The sequence below is a fragment of the Typopeltis vanoorti genome, chromosome 25 (assembly GCF_054136105.1).
Source record: "Typopeltis vanoorti isolate ZY-2024b chromosome 25, IOZ_Tvanoo_1.0, whole genome shotgun sequence".
Lineage (NCBI taxonomy): Eukaryota > Metazoa > Arthropoda > Arachnida > Uropygi > Thelyphonidae > Typopeltis > Typopeltis vanoorti.
The window spans coordinates 10,025,145-10,048,374 of record NC_143573.1 but is presented as its reverse complement, the minus strand read 5'-3'; the positions used below and the strand labels follow the sequence as shown (position 1 = coordinate 10,048,374).

Here is a 23,230-nt window from a genome sequence, read left to right as displayed (position 1 = left end):
CTCGCATTTGTCATCAGACAGTACATCAAAAATGCTATTACCTTCAAATGAAATACAACATAATTTTTCTTGTAAACCATCAACTTATATTAATATATATTATCATTGTTAGTGAGAGTTATTATCATTGTTAATGGAGCTCATCATTTTACTGATTTTTTAACCACCCAATTAGCCTCAATGGATAAAATATATCCATTGAGGCTGCATTATACTCTATAAACATCATTTCAACAGTATCATGTACTTGGCATGCATGTTTTGGGTGAAAGTTATACTGTGTGGCTGGCAGGGAGGTTAATCAAACTGGTCATAAACAGCTAAATGGTTAATTATACAAAGGCAGGATAACACCTGCACTGTAAAAAGTTCTCATATGAACTTAATAGGAAATCTCTCAAAAACAAGGTGAGCAAACTTTTCAACATCACTTTGGAGTAGCATATTTCTAGTACACTATTCTTCATGATCTTTGCACATGTTTCTGTTACATGCATAAATTGACAAAAAAAATTTTTTTTTTTTAAATTTAATCAGCTATCTTACAGAAAAGACACCCATAATTAAGTTGCATCAACAGCAAAGATGAATTAACAAATCAAAAATACTTTACAAAATTAAATATATATGCATGTATATCCTGAAAAGTAAATAAGAGACATTTCTTTGGTATTTGCTGCAATTTCTACTACAAAGTACTTTTACAAAATACTGTTATTTATTTTTCCAAAATAGAATTTTTGCATTGCTTCTGGCTAATAAAATAGCATTTAGATAAGGGTACCTTCAATTCAGTAATGTTCATAAAAAAAATAGCACTTTACATTGCCATGCTTTAGTTGTAGACCGATTAAGGTGCACATTTCTGTTCTCAACACACATAAAAAGTCCATCTTGATATCCTGATTGTCAACAGAGAGAGACAGATTTTGAATACTTTATGCACTCAAGTCTTGAACATGCAGAATACCCTGAGCAAGTAAGACAAGATTGTACTTATAGGAAGAAATCTTTAGACATTGGTAGAAGCCAATGATGTCAGTGCACTTTTATCTTGAAGAATATTCTAGAAAAGAAAAATTGTTTTACAAATTTTCCTTTAAAACGAATGCCACACTGTGTGTGTGTGTAAGCACAGTTATCTCCCAATTATCCAATTCCATAAGAAATAGATTTGCTAGTCATTATATGGTGATATAGTGCTGTTCTGGATATCAGATGATGCTAAGTCACTGAAGGATTAGTTAACTAAGGGTTGGTTATATGGAAGCTGGATAACTGAGAGATCATTGTGTATGTGGAGAGGGAATTATTTATAATATAAACAAAAATACTACAATGTTGCAACACTAAAACCAAGTTATTTCAATAAAAAGGCTATACATGTGAACTGATTTTATTTGCTAAAGGTATACACTGCAGATGACTCTTCCAGTAGAAGGCATATCCTATTAGTACAGTGATGTGCCATACATTCATAATATTTAATCTAATAAACATTAGGTGGTGAATGTTAGTCATAACTTATTTTAATGGTATTACAACACGCAACAAACTGAATTATAAAAATAAGTTTATTAACTGGTATATATTTGGCTGGATTTCAAACAAGCATTCTTCAGAATGCATTACATGTTACAATGGGTAAGTGTAACAATTCAAATTATAACAGACAAAAGATCTAAAGTCCTAATTTGGTGCCTTTTAATGGTGTAAAAAAAAGAAGTATTACAACTATGTAGGAGTTGATCTTAAGATTTGCCAAAAAAAAAAAAATTGGGAGACTTATCTTAAGATCAACTTCTTTTTTTACAACATTAGAGGAAACAAAATTAATACTTCAGATCTTCTGTCTGTTACAATTTGAATTATTTCACTTACTCATTGTTGCATGTGAACTGTAACATGTAATATGCTCTGAAGAAGCTGGCTAGAAATCCACCAAAAATATAAGCCAGTTAATAAACAGCTTTTTATAATTTATTGAAAGTTTATTTTTCACTTGGTTAGAGTATAATAAATTTAGTTTAATCCTTTATCCAAGTGTGTGCAAACAAAGTTTGCGCTTGAAAGTATCTTCAGGACTGGGGCAAGGTGATACAACACCAGGGCAACTCGTTGCAAAGGTGTAGCAAGATACCAACACTCCTGTCTCAGTATCTCCCATAATGCAAAACACATCTCCTTGCGGATATGTCTAATGTTATGCATTAAGGGAAGGGCCACTACCCAGACTAGTTTCGACCTTTATTGAGGTCTCTTCAGTGGGAGCCAGGCCCAAGCTGAGATACCAGGCAGAAGCATTCGTAGGTCATCTCTACCTATAGGAGTTGCCAAATGGTGTGCCACCCTTTTTTAATAAATTACTCTGGATTTAGAGAAAGGGCCTGGCTCCCACTGAAGAGACCTCAATAAAGGTCGAAACTAGTCTGGGTAGTGGCCCTTCCCTTAATGCATAACATTAGACATATCCGCGAGGAGGTGTGTTTTGCATTATGGGAGATACTGAGACAGGAGTGTTGGTAGCTTGCTACACCTTTGCAACGAGTTGCCCTGGTGTTGTATCACCTTGCCCCAGTCCTGAAGATACTTTCAGGCGCAAACTTTGTTTGCACACACTTGGATAAAGGATTAAACTAAATTTATTATATTTTTATAATTTAATTTATTTGGTGTTGCAATTCAGATAAAATAAGTTGTTCATAATATTTTTATTATTATCTGAGCTGATAAGTTGCAGCATATGGGTCTGGATATCAGGTTGGTCAACTGGATTCAGGATTGGTTGTCCGATAGGTATCAGAGAGTCGTGTATGGTGGGGCAGTTTCAAAGAAGCAGAGGGGTACAAGTGGGGTCCCACAGGGCTCAGTACTGGGACCTATATTGTTTAACCTTTATATCAATAACATTGTCAGTGGATTGTAGAGGGATATTCAGTTGTTTGCGAATGATGCAAAGCTGGGAAGGGTTATTTGTATTAGTGCAGATGTGGTAGCCCTGCAAGAGGATTTGAATAAGCTAGACAGATGGGCAAATGAATGGGGTGTCGGTTTAATACAGCAAAATGTAAGGTCTTGAGGTTTGGGACCAGGCCTGGCTGGTGGCGTGTGCAATATACACAGGTGCCGCAGAAGAAAAGGTGCCTAAAAGATGTCAAAAAATATGAGATAAGAGTTGAAACAAACGGTACAGAATGGTACATATAATTATGAATGTGCATTGTCTTCCATTCGGGCCCCTTCAGATCTTCCCGAAAACGAACAAATAAATTTTGAAATTGTATCCTGGACCCGATTATATCACTGTAATTTTTGATTAAAATTTATGAAAATATACCTAAAATAGTTCTTTATTTTTTGATGTATCATAAATCAACTTATGATCAATTGTTGAGTTCTGTGTAAGGGCCGTATCCTAATTTTAATCGGATCGGATGCATGTGGTCCGACCCTAAAAGTTGGCTTACTACTGATAACTCATTCTTCTCGACATTCGAGCCTGTTATATATTAGCAGGCTGTTAGGGTGGCGTCAGCGACACAAAATAATCGGTGAATCAGATTTACATAACAACAACCTTGAACTCTTTGCAAATTCACTGATTGCACTGAGAATACTATTGACTTTGCCCGTTTCAGTTGCTAAGGGAGAGAGAACATTTTCTAAATTACAATTAATAAAGAACTACCTGCGATCAAGCATGAGTCAAGAAAAACTAAATGGTTTGGCACTAATTTCAACAGAAAATAATATTGCTCAGGCTATCAACATTGATGTACTGCAACAGGATTTTGCTAAAATGAAAGCCAGACGAGTCCCTTTTAGCAAAATTAATGTAAAGAATATTTGAATAAATCTCTTAACTTTATATTACTATTTTATATTATTTTGAAAATTTATATAACTTGAAAAAATTTGTATAAGCAAGACTAATCCGTAGGTAACATTATACTGTAAAGCGGTTTTCATTTGTTTTTCATTTCCTGTTCGTTTTATTCACACTTTATTCAAATAAAATTTTTTTGGAAAGGCGCCGAACATTAATCGCACACAAAAATACTATGCACTGGTCCTGTTTGGGACACATCGATGGGATGCTGCATACTCTATGGGAGGAGCTATACTGGAGGAAGTAGGGAAGATGAGATCTGGAGTTGGTGATTGATAGAAACCTGAAATTTAAGGGACATATTGCAAAGGTAGTGAAGGTAACACAGAGGATTGCTGCAATAATGACACTGACCTGCAGAGATAAGAGATCATTCCATTTTATAAGACTCTGATCAGACCACACTTAGACTACTGTTCTCAGATTTGGTCCCCAGGATTTGAATGGGATAAATTAACTGTGGAAAGGATACAAAGGCAGATAACAAAGATGGTTTTTTAGGACTGTACAATGTTAGTTATGAGGGAATGTGGGCTGCAGAGTTTGGTGGATAGAAGGAGAGGTGATATGATTGAGACTTGAACTGTTGAGAGGTGGTTACAGGGTTGACACTGGGTAGTTCTTTTGCTTGGTTGAACAGCGGGAAGGAGTGATGACAAAGGGCCATCCCTGGAAGTTACGAAAGGAAACTATAAGCAAAAGGGTGAGGAGTGATTTCTTTGCATGGAGGGTGGTTGAACGATGGAATGCATTGCCTGATAGTGGTGAGAGCGAGAACAGTCAATGAGTTTAAGGAATGGTATGATAGACTTTGTGTTTCTTAGGAAGGACCTCCTGCGATGAGTCTTTTGACTCCACGGAGGCCAGAATAATAATAATAATAATAATCTGGATGAAGTCGAACGTTCATCGTAAAAGACCCACACTGACCATTATTCACACAATACCAATCATATCTCTCCTTAAACTCATTCACTGAAAAAGCACTCGGCAACTTCCTATAACCCATTCAATAATTCACAACTCCAACCAAAAAAAAAAAAATCTATACCTTACATGATTATTAGCTACGCTCTTATATTATATAACTTCTAGGAATGAGTCCTTGATCCCCCCTCATGTGGTGCACTGAAAATTTCTTCATGCCCTATAGCCTGCCTTTAGCAACTTACATTTATCATACACACTCTTTTCAGCCAATAATTGAATTTTATAACTCACAAAACTTCAATCTTTAATTATAGAGAGTATTTCCCAGACCTGGCAGTATAGCGATCACCTGCCTCTGGATCCCATTATCCATCACTTTCTCACTCCCAAGAAGCAGAGATTACCAAACCTGTACATACACAATAAATTCATATGTAATCACCTCAAAGCTCTTAAATGGGAATAATAACTTCCTTATCCCTATTTGTTGGTAAATTTTACAACACCCAAGTGATCTTTATGCCATTTTGGCCACTTTTGCAGAATAGACTCATCAGTTTATTGAATTATTATATCTTGTAATCATTTCAACCCAAAGTGCATAACCTTAAACTACTTACAATTATAATAACGGAATTAACTTGCATAAAATATTCTTTATTAGTAGAATTTTTGCCTGAGAATCACAGGCATCATCAGTACAAAGGCAAATTAAACAATAACTGACATATTCACAAGGCACCACCTAAGTAGCTAAAGTAAGATAACTAAAAACGGTCTTTGAATTTCCTAAACTTATTTTAAAAAAAACTGTGTGTGTGTGTGTATATATACAATTACAAAAGCTAGGAAAGATTAGCTGATTTATAGAGTACTATCTCCCACAAGGGGAAAGACCATCAGATCTGTTTAGGTTAGGCGAGTGAAGTAACGTTTCACATGTTTCTTTGCAAAGTCGTTCCATGAGGAACCGACTTTTGTGAATATCTTTTGTCTTTTTCCAATGAACTCTGTCTGGCCTTGCAGAGCATGCCATTAACATTACTCTGTTCAGGTTCAAGGTACTGAATATACAACTTGTGTTCTTCTAACCAGATCAGAGCAGATCTTCCTGTTTGTCCAAATATGATAACCCACAAGAGCAGGGAATCTGGTAGATAGCGAGATGTGGGAGCTTTTCCTTTGGAGACGTGACGAATGTAGAGATTTTTCTCATGGATCGAAAGGCGACACAAATATTTAGTGGTTTTAACACTTTAGCTATGCATTCGCTAATGCCTTGCACACACATAGGGGATAGGTATACATGTTGTTTCTTCTGTATTTGAAGAGAATGCTGAAGCACGACTACTTAAAGCTCTTTTTATGAAGGAATTCTTATAACCATTGGATAAGTAGGAGGAATTAATATATTGTAATTCTTTTTGTAATAGTTCTGAAGAATAAAAGGAGTGGGCTCTATGAACCAGTGTTTTTATAGTACCTGCCTTTTGACTGGGATGGTGATGTGATTCAGCATGGATGTACTGGCCTGTATGAGTCTCCTTCCTATAGACTGTGAATTGTAGGTTACCATTTGGTTGGCTAAGAATTAAGAGGTTTAGAAAGGCTAACTGCTTATTTACTTCTGCTTCTAGGGTGAACTGGATCCTTGGATGAAGTTCATTTATTTTTGAGAGAAACTGTTGTAATTCTTCCAAAGTGTCCTTCCATATGGCAAAAATATCATCCACATATCTGAACCAAAGGTTAGGTCTGGGTGAAATGTTGTCAAAAATACGTTGTTTGAAGTGCTCCATGAAGTAGTTGCCAATTGCAGGAGATATAGGATTACTCATTGCTGTTCCTTTGATTTGTTGGTATAACTGGTTTTTGAAGGAAAAATAACCGGACTTTATTACAATTCAAATAATTTGACTTTGCCTGGAGGAAATTCTTGGTGCAGTAATTCAATGCTGTCCACTAATGGAACATTTGTAAATAGAGAAAAACGTCTAGACTAATCATAATCTCCAAATCGTCTAGATGAAGATTGGAAATTTTATTTCTGAAATCAAAAGAATTTTTTATATACGTAGCAGTTTTTCTAGTTGAAGAAGTAAGTAAATTTGACAGAAATTTTGAAAGTGACCTGTACAGTCTACAACTGACCTGTACAACAGGTCTTAATGGAATTCCTGGCGTATGTACTTTTGGAAGACCATATAATCTAGGTGGGTGTCCGTAGGAGATTTTTAGTGTTTTCTTCTTTTTTTTTTTTATATCTTCATCCCATATCGATATATTATCCATAAGAGCATTATATCTTTTTATTTGACTATGTAAGGGGCCTGTAAGTCGAATAGTCGTGGAGTAACAGTGACATTTACTCTCATATTCTCTTCTGTCTTGAATGACTACAGCCTTCCCTTTGTCAGCTTTTGTAATAATTAGGTTCTTGTTATTCTTCAGCGATTTCAGTGTTTTTTTGTTCAGCGTGCGATAGGTTCGGCCAAGGAGGTTTGGCATTAAAAAGAATTTTTGCACATTCAAATCTTGTCCTGTTAGCTGTTTTTTGGGGTAAGGATCAAATACCTCTGTCTATACTATGGACAAAATCTATTATGGGTACCTTATTCGGAGCAACAGCGAAATTATGACCTTTTGACAAAACAAAACATTTGCTATCTGTTCGCAGGCGGCCAGACACATTAATAACTACTCTATCTGTATCACCGACAATATTGCTAGATTTGAGGTGGCTCACCAATGAATCAAACTTGAGTTTTAATCTATCACGGGAAGCATTAAAAACCTTTCGGTATGACATCAATGATATGCGTAAAATGGTGTTAACATTTTCAGCTTCTAATACTGGTTCTATAGTGTTCTTGATATCTACTGCCTTTGATTCTGATATGTGGATGACATTTTTGCCATATGGAAGGGCACTTCGGAAGAATTACAACAGTTTCTCTCAAAAATAAATGAACTTCATCCAAGGATCCAGTTCACCCTAGAAGTAGAAGTAAATAAGCAGTTAGCCTTTCTGGACCTCTTAATTCTTCGCCAACCAGATGGTAACCTACAATTCACGGTCTATAGGAAGGAGACTCATACAGGCCAATACATCCATGCTGAATCACATCGCAATCCCAGTCCAAAGGCAGGTACCATAAAAACACTGGTTCATTGAGCCACTCCTTTTGTTCTTCAGAAGAACTATTACAAAAAGAATTACAATATATATTAATTCCTCCTTCTTATCCAATGGTTATAAGAATTCCTTCATAAAATAGAGCTTTAAGTAATCGTGCTTCAGCATCCTCTTGAAATACAGAAGAAACAACGTGTATACCTATCCCCTATGTGCAAGGCGTTAGCGAACACATAGCTAAAATATTAAAACCACTAAATATTTGTGTTGCCTTTCTGCCCATCAAAAAAATCTCTACATTCGTCACGTCTCCAAAGGACAAGCTCCCGCATCTCAGCTATCGAGGTGTCTACCCGATTCTTTGCTCTTGTGGGTTATCATATTTCAGACAAACAGGAAGATCTGCTCTGATCCAGTTAGAAGAACACAAGTCGTATATTCAGTATCTTGAACTGGAACAGTCTGGACTTGCACAGCACGGCATCAACACTAGACATAGAGTTCACTGGAAAAAGAAAAGTCAGTTCCTCATTAACGGCTTTACAAAGAAATGTGAAACATTACTTCATTCCCCTAAATTAAACAGATCCGATGGTCTACGTCTATCCCTTTTAGGAGATAGTACTCTATAAATCAGCTAGTCTTTCCCTTTTGTAATTGTATACATATATATACAGTGTTTTTTTTTTTTTTTTTTTTAATAAGTTTAGGAAATTCAAGGACTGTTTTTAGTTATCTTACTTTAGCTACTTAGGTGGCGCCTTATGAATATGTCAGTTATTGTTTAATTTGCCTTTGTACTGATGATGCCTGTGATACCTAGGCGAAAATTCTACTAATAAAGAATATTTTATGTGAGTTAATTCCATTATTATAAATGTAAGTAAATGCCTACTCATGGTATTTCCTTACTGAAACCTTAAACTACTTTTGCCACAAACTCCCAATCATTATTATTTTTTGCCCACAGTATCAGTCAGTGATTGACATCACTTTGCAACATTGCTACATTGGCTTTTTAACTGCTGCCAGCTCCATTAAGCATCATCGAACAAATGGATATTTCCTTCAAAATCATCTCCAATATCATTACAAATAAAATAGCAGTAGCACAAGTACAAAGTAATGTGGCATATCACAGATCACTTGCCTTCTCTGATGTCTCTATAAATCACCTTATTATCCATGACATCAACATTTTCTCTGATTAATGTATTTCGGTGTGGTGTTTTGTCAACAGAGTCATGATGGAGCCATTTTGTTTATCTAATTCAACTGTCATTTTATTACATTACAGAAAGTAAGCAAATTACTAAGGCAAAACCTATCCCTCACAAAACAGTGCTCCCTGCAACCCAAATAGAGTATATTCCTATCAAGCAATTCCTGGATTCTTCAAATACCTTATGTTAGAAGTATAATGGAGTGAAACAGCACTAGGAAAGGATTAAAAAGTAGTATTCAATTCTTCCAGTATTTTGATTCAGTTACAGAGACATCGTCAGGGTACAATATGAGACATAACACACACACACACAACAGCACAAAACTAAGTGAAACACATGGACAAAAGATTAGAGTCCTAACTAGGTAGGGTGCCCCCTCTATGGATACCTGTCAATGGCCTAGGATGTAAACTGGGATCATGAAGTAACTCCGAAGTGAGCCCAATTGTCCTTCTGGTGAAAATTGATTAAAAACTGTTTTCATGAACAATTCATTTTATTAATGTTAATTTTTTTGTAGCAAATACATATAATGTATAATAAATAAATGATATTTACTATATTTTTATGACATTTTAAATGAGTTTTATCTGCATTTTTAATATGTACTATGGTTGTGGGGAGGAGCCATAACAAATTAATCAAATTAATCGATTTTCAATTAAATCTTATGGGGAATCGTGTCTTGGATAACGACAGTAATCCTGGAACGGATTACCGTCGTTAACCAAGACACCACCGTATATATAATTGGTAGCATAGCCAAGTGAAAATACTTCCATCAACTAACTCTAATCAGAGAATTTTAATAAGGTGTCGACACCTTTTGCCAACTGGTATATGGTGATATGACTTCTGCATTACTTCCACCTCAGTATCACCACTTCTGGATATGGCTCCCACTAACGAGATCTCAAAGGTTGAAACCGGTCTGGGTAGTGACCCTTTCCATAATGCATAGCATTATACATATCCATAAGGATATGTGTTTTGAATTATGGGATACTAAGGCAAGTGATCAGAACTTATACCATCTTTACCACGAATTGCCCCAGTCCTGAAAATACTTCAGGTGCAAACTTTGTTTGCTTACACTTGGATAAAAAATTAAACCAAATATACTTCAGGTGCAAACTTTGTTTGCTTTCACTTGGATAAAGAATTAAACCAAATATATAATTTCTAAGATCATCAAGTGATACTCCAACTACTTGTTTATACTTTATCTCAAACAATGCTATAGCACACCATTTTCAATCAACATCTCAACATTGGCAGTAATGACAAATGGACCAACTCATTCAATGAAAGCCATAATCTATTTACCTCTGTTTCTAATACTCCTTATTTGTATACGAGGACAGTCTGAAAAGTTCTCGGCCTAGACCATCGATGGCAACACTATCAGCAAGATTTTTTTTTAAGTTGGTACATCTGTCATACGCATCCATTTGAAATTGCAAGTCATTCTATCAAGTAGTTTTTTTTATACAGCTGTCTGAAGCAAAAGTGTTGTCTGCATCCCTTGAAATAGATAAAATTGAGTATCATGCGGTTATAAAATTCTTCGTAAAAGAAGGTTTACCGCCAAAAGATATTCATTCAAAGTTCATAAAAGTTTATGGGCATGCTTCTCCTTCATTTTTGACAGTTAAGAAATGGGCTGCCGAGTTTAAACATGGCCGTACCAGCCTTGAAGATGATCCACGAGGAATTAAAACATCAGAAATCATCGATCAAGTGCACGATATGGTATTGGATGACTGGCGAGTCAAAGTGCGTGAAATTGCTGAGGCTACAGGCATTTCAAAAGAACATGCAGGATATATTTTTCATGAAGAAATGCAAATGAAAAAGCTTTGCACAAGATGGGTGCTGCACTTGCTCACAGCAGATCAAAAACGTATTTGTATGAAAATCTCTGAACAGTGCTTGGAGCGTTTTAACAAGAATAAAACTGATTTTGTGCATCGATTTATTACTATGGATGAGACTTGGATTCACTATTACACACCAGAATCCAAACAGCAGTCAAAACAGTGGACAGAAGCCGTTCAACACCAAAGAAGACAAAGTTGGTTCCATCAGCAGGAAAGGTCATGACATCGGTGTTTTGGGATACTCTTGAAAAGGATAAAACAATAACCGGGAAATATTATTCTGATGTTTTAACCAGGCTAGATGAAAAAATTCATTTGAAAAGGCCGGGTTTGCAGAAGAAAATCATCTTTCATCAGGAAAATGCACCTGCCCACAAAGGTGTTTTGGCAATGGGAAAATTAAGGGAACTGCACTATGAATTGTTGGAACATCCATCCTATTCCCCAGATTTGGCTCCCTCTGACTTCTATCTCTTCCCCAAACTAAAACTCTTCCTCGCTGGTCAGTATTTTTCTTCGTATCAAGAGGTGATTGCAGCTGTGGAGAGGTATTTTGCAGATCTCACTAAGAACCACTACATGGATGGGATGATGATGCTGGAGCATCACTGGAATAAACGTTGAAAAATAAAAATAATTTTGAAATTATAAATTTGTTTTTTCATTGTTAGGCCGAGAACTTTTCAGACTACCCTAGTACAATGTATGAACTTACCCTTAGTCGCTTCTCACAATTCCTCATTTCACAAAAGATTATGCTGTTTGCAAGAATGCATTAAAATGGAAGTTGAGGACAGTAGTGAAAATATTTACCAGATTCTACTTATGAAAACTTTATTTCTTACAAAGATTTTGACCAAGTCTCATGGTCATCTCTATTGTAACCAGTTAGGTTATAAGACATCATAAACAATAGAATATTTCATATTAAATATATAACAATAAAACTAATGGTGTAATACATGTGACTTCACATGTTAAAATCTATGTTAGAAAGATCATTAGAATCTAACTGGAGATAATAGATTGCATGGAGCAGAGTACCCTCCTATGATGAGTCCTTGAACTTATAGCAGGAAGGTGCTCCACCCCACATAACCCACCATCTCCACTACTTAATCTTCCATCTACACACAATAGCACAACCACCATCAACTGTCTGCTCTGTCAAAAGTATTTTTTGCTTATAAATTGCAAAAATGAATTCTGTGAACTTAATAATTTGCCTGTATGCAGGATGAAAAACCTGAGTTTCTAGGAGAAAAAAAAAAAACCCTACTACCTCTGTATGAGATCAGCCATCTCACCTTCAACTAGAAAAGTCCATACAAAGATTCCTTCTCATCACAGCAAGAATGAACTCAGGTCTTTTTCAATTGATGTGTGCAATGTTCTGTCTTTCTTCCAACGTATTACACAAGTGCAATTTGAAGAATGATCCATATGAGAGACCACATGAGTGAGACACCTAGTAAACTCTATCATGGGACAATAGTTCAATGTTCTAACCAGTGTTTCATCAAAATGGTGAATTCCGATGAAACTTTAATTTTTCTGGCTTCTCAACTAGAATGACAAGGTTAGATTTTGCATCAGTGAATCTCCCAGTGTTAATTTTGTTTCTGTATACAGTGAACTAAAAAGATTATTATATATATACAATTTCCCTATTGATGAAACTGATTTTATGTAAAAATGCTTGTAACCATTTGAGAAAAAAATTAAGTCAGAGAAATATCAACCCCCATGATGAATCCATAAAGAAGAATGAAGACTGATAAATTGAAGGATTATGCTGTTCAAGATTCTGCATGTAGAGTTGGAATCAGTACATAAAATACAAGAATCCATTGCCATTCTCCTCCACTTGCTTGTATAGCTCATTTTGACATCTGAATTATTACCCATTAAGAGCAAATTAAGTTTAAGGGAAACTAAAGCATCATGGAATGAATGGTAAGGGTGTGTGCGCGTGCACATGTGTAGCTAAGGCATGCAGACATGATAATGATTATGTAGAAATGCTTGTAACTATTTTAGATATTTTAGATAAATTTTAAGTAAGTCAGAAAAATGTCAACCCCATGATGAATCAATAAAGAAGAATGAAGATTGATAAACCGAAGGATTATACTGCTCAAGATTCTGCATGTAGAGTTAGAATCTGTACATAAAATACATGAATCCATTGTCATTCTCCTCCACTTGCTTGAATAGTTCATTTTGACATCTGAATCATTCTCCATTAAGAGTAAATTAAGTTCTAAAATGGCCAGAGGAAAATCTTATTTCGACAGTTTTAGAACATTCAACAACAGAAACCATTTTTGAAGAGATAAATTGTTTCTAACTTGATCAGAATATTTGAGGAAATAATGTCGATATGGAGAAGTGAATGGACTAAAGAGTAACAGTTTTATTGCTGAACTAGTTTTCTAGTTCATATTGGTGTTCTGGGCTACTGAGTAAGGTTTGTTTAACACTCCTGTAAGAGTTTTTTTTTTAAAACTGAATGTTTACTTACATTAATTGTCTTTTTAGTATTATATTACACTTATACCTCGCTACATAGCCGAGATACGTTTGTGGTTGTAAAGCGAAATGCTGTATAACGAATCATTTATTTCCATATAAAGCCGTAAGATCCATTCCAATTTTATAAAAAAATAGAAAATCATTGGGTTTCTGGTTGAAAATGCATTTTTTATTTCATTTAAAATATTGTTTACACTAGTTATTAATAAAAACAAAAGTATATTTCTATAATACTAATAAAATAAAATGAAATAAAACACAAATAACAAATGAACATTTTTTTTTAAAAAATTTTCGAATAAGTCTGATGACGAATTGCACAACATCACTTCGTTAGTGTCACCATCTGTTGTTGTCTGAGGACCTGGTTTAAAAAATTTGTCCAATGTTTGTTGTACTGAGTCCTTTTTTTTCTTTTTGCAATTCTTTGTAGCAGTTAATAACTGTGTTAATGCCACGAGAAGCTTTGACGCTGCGTTCTTCATTAGGATCGTTTTGAAGTAGGATGTTTATTCCTTGTTCGAAATGAGTAAGCGCATTCGATAAATCCTTTCAGGTTAACTGTCAGCAAACAACTGGCTCTTGTTGTTCCTCATCAAATGTACGGTTTGTTTCTAACTGTGTTAATTCTTCATTAGAAAGTGGTTCTCTATCAGCATCTAGCAAATCGATTACATCACGTTCTTACACATCCTCAAAACCAAGTTCATTTGCTAGGTTCAATATATTTTGTCTAATTTCAGAAAGGGTTCAAATTCAAAATCATTACTTGTAATGCATTCTGACCAAATTTTTTTTCCACACATGGTTCATTGTGGTTGATTTTAACTCATTCCATGATTCGCTAATGTTGTCCACAGCATCTTTGATGTTGAATTTTTTCCAGAACTCTTTAATTGACGATTCACCATTGGTTTCATTTATAAGTTTTCGAAAGGATCTTCATAAATAATATGCCTTAAAAGTAGCTATTGCACCCTGATCCATTGGCTGGATTAAGGCCATTGTTTTTTTATTAGGAGCAAGAATTTGTTACTCAAATTTTTCTCCTGCAAGTATTTTTTGACATCAGGGCAAAAATAATTTTTGAAACAATCTTTGAAGAGTATTTTGGTCATCCAAGCTTTTTTGTTGGACCTCCAAATGACGGGCAATTGTTTCTTGTTCAATCCTTTTAAAGCTCTTGGATTTTCAGAAGCATATACCAAAAGCGGTTTCGGCTTAAAATCTCCTGCCACATTTGCACCAAGGAGCAAAGCTAATCACTTTTTGGACACCTTATATCCAGATGCAGCCCTTTCGTTCTTTGAAATGTAAGTTCTTTCAGGCATTCGTTTCCAATAAAGTGCTGTTTCGTCCAAATTACAAACTTGTTGAGGAACGTATCCACCTGTTTCAATAATTGATTTCAAAATGTTTGGATAGGCTAGAGCTTCATCGGCGTCGGCACTAGCTGCTTCACCTTTCATTTTAATATTATGCAAATTATGGCGATTTTTAAATTTTTCAAACCAACCATGGCTTGCTAGAAAAGTTTCATCTGCCAGACCTTCACTAGTATCTTCACTCTTCAAATTTTCAAAAATACTTTTCACCTTTTCCTGGATAGTCATTTGGCTCATTGTCATCCTCTGTTGATTGTTGTCTTCAATCCATATGTTTAATAATTTTTCCATTCTTTCCATATTGCTACTTCTTTGGCATGTTAATTTTGAAACACTGAAAGGTGCAGCTGACTGTGAATATGCATTAATTTTTTCTTTGTTAGCGCAAATTGTTTGAACCGTAGATTTCGCAAGCCCTAATGCCTTACATATATCAACAATTTTTTCAGAAGCTTCAATATGACACAAAACATCTAGTTTAGTCTCTAGTGAGACAAATTTTCGGCTTCTTTTTTTAACTCCATCACTCTTCTTCTTCTTCTACGCGTTATTCCCGCTTCCTATGCAGGGTCCGCATGTTACTTAGATTCGACTTCTTGTTAATACTACTCCCAATCGACCCGTCGCCTGGTCTGCCACTGGGGGGGATATATTTTTGACTGTAGAGGCGTATGTTCAAAGGGCCGGTTTGCCTGTTTGCGGGATGAAAAACGCCAGATAAACTGGCGGAAAAAACCCTACTGACCGTGCCCAAGACTGGCTTACTTGGCTATGCCTGAGGAAGATCCTCAAATTCCTCACGTCCACAACGGGAATCGAACCTGGGACACTCCTTCCCCAGACATATGGTTGCAAAGCGCAAAGCCACTAGGCTAACTGCGCGGTCACTCCATCACTCTCCAAATTTAAAGAACATTTCAGGCTCATGTTTCCCCCAAATACATACTGGATTCTATTTAAAAAACAAAAAATAATAACAGTTATAATGTACACACTCTATAGCAACACGAATACATACATATTTATTGAACATTTTAATATGTATTTACATACAAATGCATATTATGTACTTATCAACAATGTTTATAGTTGAAACAAAACGCAAGAAGAAACAAACACTTCTACTTTTGATACTGAGGATTTACCTAATTTATTAAACTGATCACTAAATGCATCTATTCACGAACACGTTTACAGAAGGTGGAGACGAATTATGTGTTACGCGAAGATTGCACGACTACAAGATGACACAAGTAGCGTCCCTGCGCGGAGCGGGGCGGCCGAGAACACATGACAAAAGACGTACACAGGGGATTTCCCGACTTTTTTGGCTATATATTGAAAAATTGTAGGCCGTAAATTGAAACTTAGCCATAATTACACAAGGCTGTTATAGTGAAAAGCCGTATAAAGAGGGGCCGTATAGAGAGGTATTAGTGTATTGTGGTTTTAATTGTATTTATTGTATTTGACATATTTGCTAATAGTTTTGTAGATATACTGATAATTTAGGATAGTTATAAAAATAAAAATGGGGCTAAAAACCCCATCAAAGCAAGAGCAATATCAAAAACAACAGCTAATGTTGATGGAGATCAGAACCTTGCCCTGCTCGGGGGAAAAAAAAAAAAAAAATCATAACACCACTACTGATGATACCGATGAAGAAAATAATTTGACACGTGAAATTTGTAGGTTAAACCAAATTATAAAACAACTGATTTGGCAGTAAAAAAACATGAAGAAACATTAGAAAAAGCATGACAGGAAAAGAAAAATAGGAAACAATAAAGTATAGATATAGTAAGATATCAATGAATAAGAAGATAATATGAATAGAATGTAAGCAAAAAGAAGTAACATGGAACAGTGGTTCACTATACATTCATAACTTTGAAAGAAACTTTAAATTGACTACTTTAAAAGAAAGAAATGGTAGTGCTCAAAGGAACAAATAATTTAAGTGCTGATAGATAAGCAGGAGAACATATGAAAGGACTGTTGGAAGAACCTAAAGAGAGAGAGAAAAACAATGAAAACTCTTAGTCTGTTACCAAGATATCACAGTACTGAGTTAAGAAAGAAGGCTACGATAACAAATGATTCAATGAGCAGCTGTGTAGAAGAAACGGGTGTGAGATTTTGGATGGAGTGAGTCTGATGGAAGAAAATACTTGTATAAGAGAGACAGCCTGAACTTGAATGTATTTGGTATCAGAGTCTGGAGAAATTGTTTACTGGAATGAGACTTAATGTAGAGAGTAAGGGGAAACTAAAGCATCATAGAAGGAATGGTAAAAGTGTGTGTGGGGGGGGCTAAGGCATGCAAACACAATAATGATAAAAATTTCAATGAGCATAGTTATGAATCTAATGAAAGGGTTGACTGTATGCATTGTATTTGGCCTTTTTGGTTGTGCATGAGAAGAGAAGGGGAAGGCTACCTGACTGAGCTAAGAAGACTGCAGGAAGCAAGTATATGAAAGTCAGGTCCATACAAAACTGCTAGGAGCACCAAGAACAAACAGGTTGAGTTTGTTGCACTGGTGAATATACTGTAGCCTAAGATGGGCACTAGTGAAACCAAGCTCTCAGAATTAGATGTAATTGGAATCAAGTGTATTGGGCAGTATTTTTAGTAAAAACAAAAGAGATAGGAAAGATGGAGGGTAGTACTAATAATAATGGATGACTTGAGTCTTGTAAGGATAGCAACTCATGAAAGCAAAATAGCAGTAATGCTCCATGTAGCGGTGAGTTTCAGATTATTTGGTGTGAAGTGTAGGTTAACAGGATGAAATATATGGTGAGGTATAGCTACAGACCTAGAAGTTAATGGGAATGATAAAATGCATCCTGAAATTACTTGGTTATGCATGCATTTAGTATTATGGTTACTAAACAAGTAATCATTATGGGAAATTTAAATTATACAAATATTGATAGGGTAGAAGAGAAAATTTATGATATGAATGGAGAAGCATTTCTTGACCTACTGAGAGAGAACTTTCTCAAGGAGCATGTAAAAAGAAGGGATTTAAAGTCAAAGAGTGTTAGATTTGATCATAGCTTCAAAAGGGATCTCAGTTAAGAATATGATCGTTTTCCTACCAGCTGGTGATGGTGATCATGCCATACTGATCTTGAAAGCAGCTAGATGGATGTTCCAATTAGGAAATGTTACATGCTGAACTTCAAATATTATAACAAATTCAAGAAAATACTATTCACTCCCATAGTATCAATGACTGATTGGGAAAGATTTCAGAAGCTCATGGAAAGCATTGAAAATATGCTTAAATGATGGAGTATCTGAATTTGTCCTTAGAGTTTGACAAACAAATAGGGCGGGACTGAAATGAATCTGCAACCTTATTAAGTAAGAAATCCATAAGAAAAAAAGATCATATGGAAGGAATATCATGAGAATAAGGACAAGATGAATTATGAAATATAAAAAAGTGCAGGCTCAAAAAGTGAAAAGTATTGTAAGCTATACTGGAGTATGAAAAGGTTTCCCCACAAAACTTCTTAAGAGTTGCCTTAAGAGAGCTAGAATAGTTAAAGGCAACCCAGAAGAACTTTACTGTTATGCAATAAGTAAAAGAAAGAATAGTTTTAATGAATGCAGAAAGTGCACCTGTGTCAGAAGCAGATGAGACTATTCAAATATCGAGTGTTCAATTCATTAGGATCTATCAACCTGGTGTATGTAATATGGCACACAGTGCCTCTCTCTCTCTCTCTCTTCATCCACTTCACTGGATGAAGAGAGAGAGAGAGAGAGATAGAGGTGAATGAGAAGGAGGTTCTAGAACTACTGCATAACCTGGATATGTACAGACAGTGGAACATTAGCAGATATACTATACTAAAGGAATGTTCAGCTGACCAGTTTTGGCACTTGACCTAGTTGTATAATTTGAGTCTCAGCTCAGGAAAGATTCCACATGAATGAAAAGAATGTATGGTAATCCCATGCATTATACATGGATGGTACAAAAAAAATTTAAAAAAATGATGCGTCTAACTACCAACCCATCATTATTTCTGGAGCAGTTACGAAGATTTTAGAGAACATGGTAAGAATTTGCATGCAGAAATGGGTTGACAGACAAGCTATACTTTGAAAGGAAAAAAATAGGTTTACTAAAGGGAGGGAACCACGTCATCATCATTATCATAATCAATTTGCTGGTATGTACCCTCAAAGTGTGTTCAGGTTACTGTGACAGCACTACATGATTAATTTTACATTATTATAAATCTCCAATCAATAATTTTCCTCCAAATTAGTCTATTATTGTCAGAACTCCCATACTGTCATATCTAACATTTCGTACTTCTAAGGCACTTCTGACTGAATCAATCCACCTAGATCTTGGTCTTCCTCTCGGCCTCTTTCCTGCTATCTTGGCGTCAAACACCTGTGTTGCTAATCTTTCCTCTCCCATTCTATTTAAGTGACTATACCACTTTACATTAGCTCTGCTGAAACATTCTTGAATTCTAACAATGTCAAGTTTCTTTCTAATATATTCACTTTCAGTGTGATTCTGCAATCAAGTGCTTTATTTCTAACCCAATTCCCAGATCTATAACTTAAAACTAGTTTGAACACTGTCTTACATGCTGTTAGTTTGGTGATTTGGCTAATTTCTCTAAATTTATTCAATTGGCTCCCTATCATACCAGTTTTGCTTATTCTGTTATATATTTCCAGATTTAACTTGCCATCTTCACTAAAAACTGTGCCTAAATAACTGATATATATTAACTGTTCTATAGGCTCCATACAGAATGCAGCTGAAATTGTCTATGTTCTTATGGATAAGGAATGCCAATTTCTTATGTGGTTTGTAACGGTCAGGTCATATTTTTTTAGGATTTTTGTGAGCTTTTCAAACGTGTCCCGGATATACGGAATGGTGACAGATTGTGTAATCTCTGTTAAGAAGATTTAATATTTTCTGGATTTTTTGGGGTTGTACCCATTGGCTAAGAAAGTGTTAAGGATATGGTCAAGTTCAGTAGAACAACAGATTATTAATTTAGTCCTGTTATATAGGGTTTTTATAATTCCATGTTGTTGTGAGGGGAGGGTGATTGTTGGTGAATGTATCTATCTATATGGGTCAGTTTTCTGTAAACAGAGAAAGCCTGGGATCCATCAGTTTGTAGAATTTTCCCTGCCAAACGAAATAGCCTGTTCTTGTTTTATTTTTCCAAGGTGAACTGGATTGTTGATTGTTTAAGTGTGTTAGGAAGTTGTGGAGTGTGTCTAAGCCATGTGGCCAAATAGAGAACACATCATCCACGTAGCGTAGCCAGACAGTGGGTTTTTTGTGGGGACTGAGTTTAAGGCTTTTTCTTCAAAAGTCTCCATAAAGAAGTTCGCTGGGGGAGGGGGGGAGTGAAGAACCCATGGCTGTACTCTATCTTTTTGTAGAATTTTCCCTGCCAAACGAAATAGCCTGAGTTCATGGTGAACTGAAATAGGGCTGAGATATCGGGAGGGAATTTGGCTATCTTTGAGTGAGACATTTGTGAATAAAGAGGAGACATTAAAACCAACCATTATGTCAGCGTGTTGTTGGAGTGAGAGGTTCTCTATACTGGCTTTAAAGTGGGCTGAGCTTATAATATGTGATGGCATGTTATCAGTTTAATGTATGAGCACTTTGGCTAAATGTTTGGCTAATTTGTATGTGGGGGAATCAATGCCATCCACACAATGGGATGTAATGGCACATTCTGCTTATGGATTTTTGGTAGTCCATATATTTGGGAGGGTCTAGAGTTAAAAGGTTTTAACTTGATAGTCACTTCCTCAGGCCAAGAAGTAACCTTCTTAAGGAGCCTTTGGAGTGTTCTGATTTGGGAGCTGGTGGGATCATATTCAATGGGGAGGTAGGTAGAACGATCTAACAGTAAAGTTGAAAGCTTACCTGTGTAGTCTGTTTGGTTAAGAACAGCAGTGGCATTTCCCTTATCTGCTTTGGTGATTACTATTTTGCTGTTGTTCTCCATTTCTCATAGAGATTTTAGTTCTTCTTTGGATAGATTGGTTTTTGGTGGTTTAGCTTTGGTAAGAACTCCTGCTACATCCAGTCTGATATTGTTAGCAATATGGATGGGCAGGTTGCGGATACCATGTTCTACTTGTATCATTATTTCTTCATACGGTATTGTTTTTGGTGCTATGGCGAAGTTGTGGCCATGTGAGAGTGCGCTGAGAGTTTCAGGTTTCATGGTAATGGAAGAAAGATAATTATCATGCTGAGCGGTATTTGAGGTTTGGAGGTAGAGTTCTTTTTTAGGCTTTCAAACTTTTTTATGTGCCAACATCGTGTTTTTATAAATTCTTTCTCTGCTGAAGCGCAAGAGATGTCTGAGAATGACTACAACCCCCAAAAAATCCAGAAAATATTAAAACCATTTACCCCCCCCCCCCCATACACACACAGAGATTACACTAAATCTATCACCATTCCAAATATTTGGGGCACGTCTGAAGCTCACAAAAATCCTAAAAAAATATGACCTGACTACCTGTTACAAACCGCATAAGAAACTGGCATCCCTTATCTGCTCCACCAAAGACCAGCCACTCCCCCTAGATCTACCTGGTGTATACAAGGTCCCTTGCAGCTGTAAACTGTCCTACTATGGCCAAACAGGCAGGACAGCTAATATCAGGATTTCAGAGGACAAAGACTACATCCAGTTTCACCAATACAGCCACTCAGGACTTGCAGAACATGCACTAGATTCCCACCACAGAATACACTGGAAGAAAGCCACTTTACTACATCGTAGCAAATATAAATATGAAAGATTGTTCTTGGAATCAGCCTCAGCTCTAAAAAACTTCCCAAACCTCAACAAATTTGGGTGCATGAGACTACCCTAAATTTGGGAAGCTTGCATCCTTAGAACATCAGCTCAACAACTGAGACAACCCAATTTAGCCCACTAGGGGTACCTTTAGGACCAATGCCAGTTGCCTTCTTCAGCCTCATTTGCTTGTTATCAGTGCCTGCATGCATATATCATAGTTTTATCTTCCCAGAAGATGGCAAAATATACGAAGGTATTGATTAAAGTTTTTTAATTAATGTTGTTTATTATTTTAACGGTATAATAGAACACAGAAACTAAGTAAATAATTAATTTATTAACTTGATGCTGATATTTCGCTGGTATTATAACCAGCATCTTCAGAGCACAAAAACACTGTTTGTCACAATACGCGAGACTAAAACAACATGGTGTACATTAACAAAATTGTAGCAGCAACACAAAGACTAGAGTCCTGATTTTGGCGCCCTCTATCTGAAAAAAAAAAAAAAAAAAAAAAAAAAAAAAAAAAAAAAAAAAAAAAACCGCTATCATATATTGCTAGAGTCCTAGAAAAGTGTTAGTTTTTCCTTAATATGACTGTCTCCCAGATCTTCGGCAAGTTAATACAGCCATATTTGTTGAGATTTGGGGTGTGTTTTAGGGCTTCTGTCGCCTCTAAGTAAATAATATTTACTTAGAGGCGACAGAAGTTACTATTATACCGTTAAAATAATAAACAACATGTTCGACGAACACATAAGTCTGTCCACACGTTTTTTAATTAATATTTTAGTATACATTGTCACTTCCTAAAAAATTTAAAGTCATGTGTAACCAATGTATAAGTTTATCTACAAAAATTTTATAATACTCTTTGCTCCATTTCTAAAGATTTTTCCATACCTCCAGAACATTTTGCCACCTTCCTGATATTTACCTTCTATATTCTTACCAAAGTCTTCCTATGACTTTTGCTTAGCTATGTTTATGCATAGATTAGCTCTCTTACATTTTTCTCTATATTCTTTTAGGGGTTCTACAAACTTATTTGCTAGAACCTTTCAATATGCTTTCTTCTTTTCCAGGACTGCTTCTTTAACTTCTTAAAGAAGAATAAATGAGAAAAGCCTCATTTACTATGTTCTTTTTGGTGGTGATATCATCATGCTGGTTCAGGATACAGGAGTGTACAGAAGATTTGAAACTGAAAGTGACCATCACTTAATTTTAAGTAGGATAACTATAAATAGCACATTGAAAAGAACAGTAGATAAAAATGTTTTAAAAAGAATTAAAGTTGAGCAGCCTTTACAGATAATCTGCAGACCCAACTATACAAACTTTGCTGAAGAAAGAATGAAACAGTTCGAAAACAAGAACCAACTATTGGAGTCTTCTCCAATAGA

General features: G+C 35.7%; 1 protein-coding gene across 4 annotated transcripts in view; it reads right to left on the bottom strand.

Moving 5' to 3' along the window:
* Positions 1-510: 510 nt before the first annotated feature.
* LOC150092525 (liprin-beta-1-like) overlaps positions 511-23,230 on the bottom strand; it is a 494,640-nt gene continuing 471,920 nt past the window's right edge. For all 4 annotated transcript variants that reach the window (XM_090414366.1, XM_090414364.1, XM_090414365.1 and 1 more), the window contains one exon: positions 511-1,066. In XM_090414366.1, coding sequence (XP_090270492.1) covers positions 1,013-1,066 — 54 coding nt within the window. In that variant the 3' untranslated portion in view covers positions 511-1,012. The remainder of the gene's footprint in view (positions 1,067-23,230) is intronic.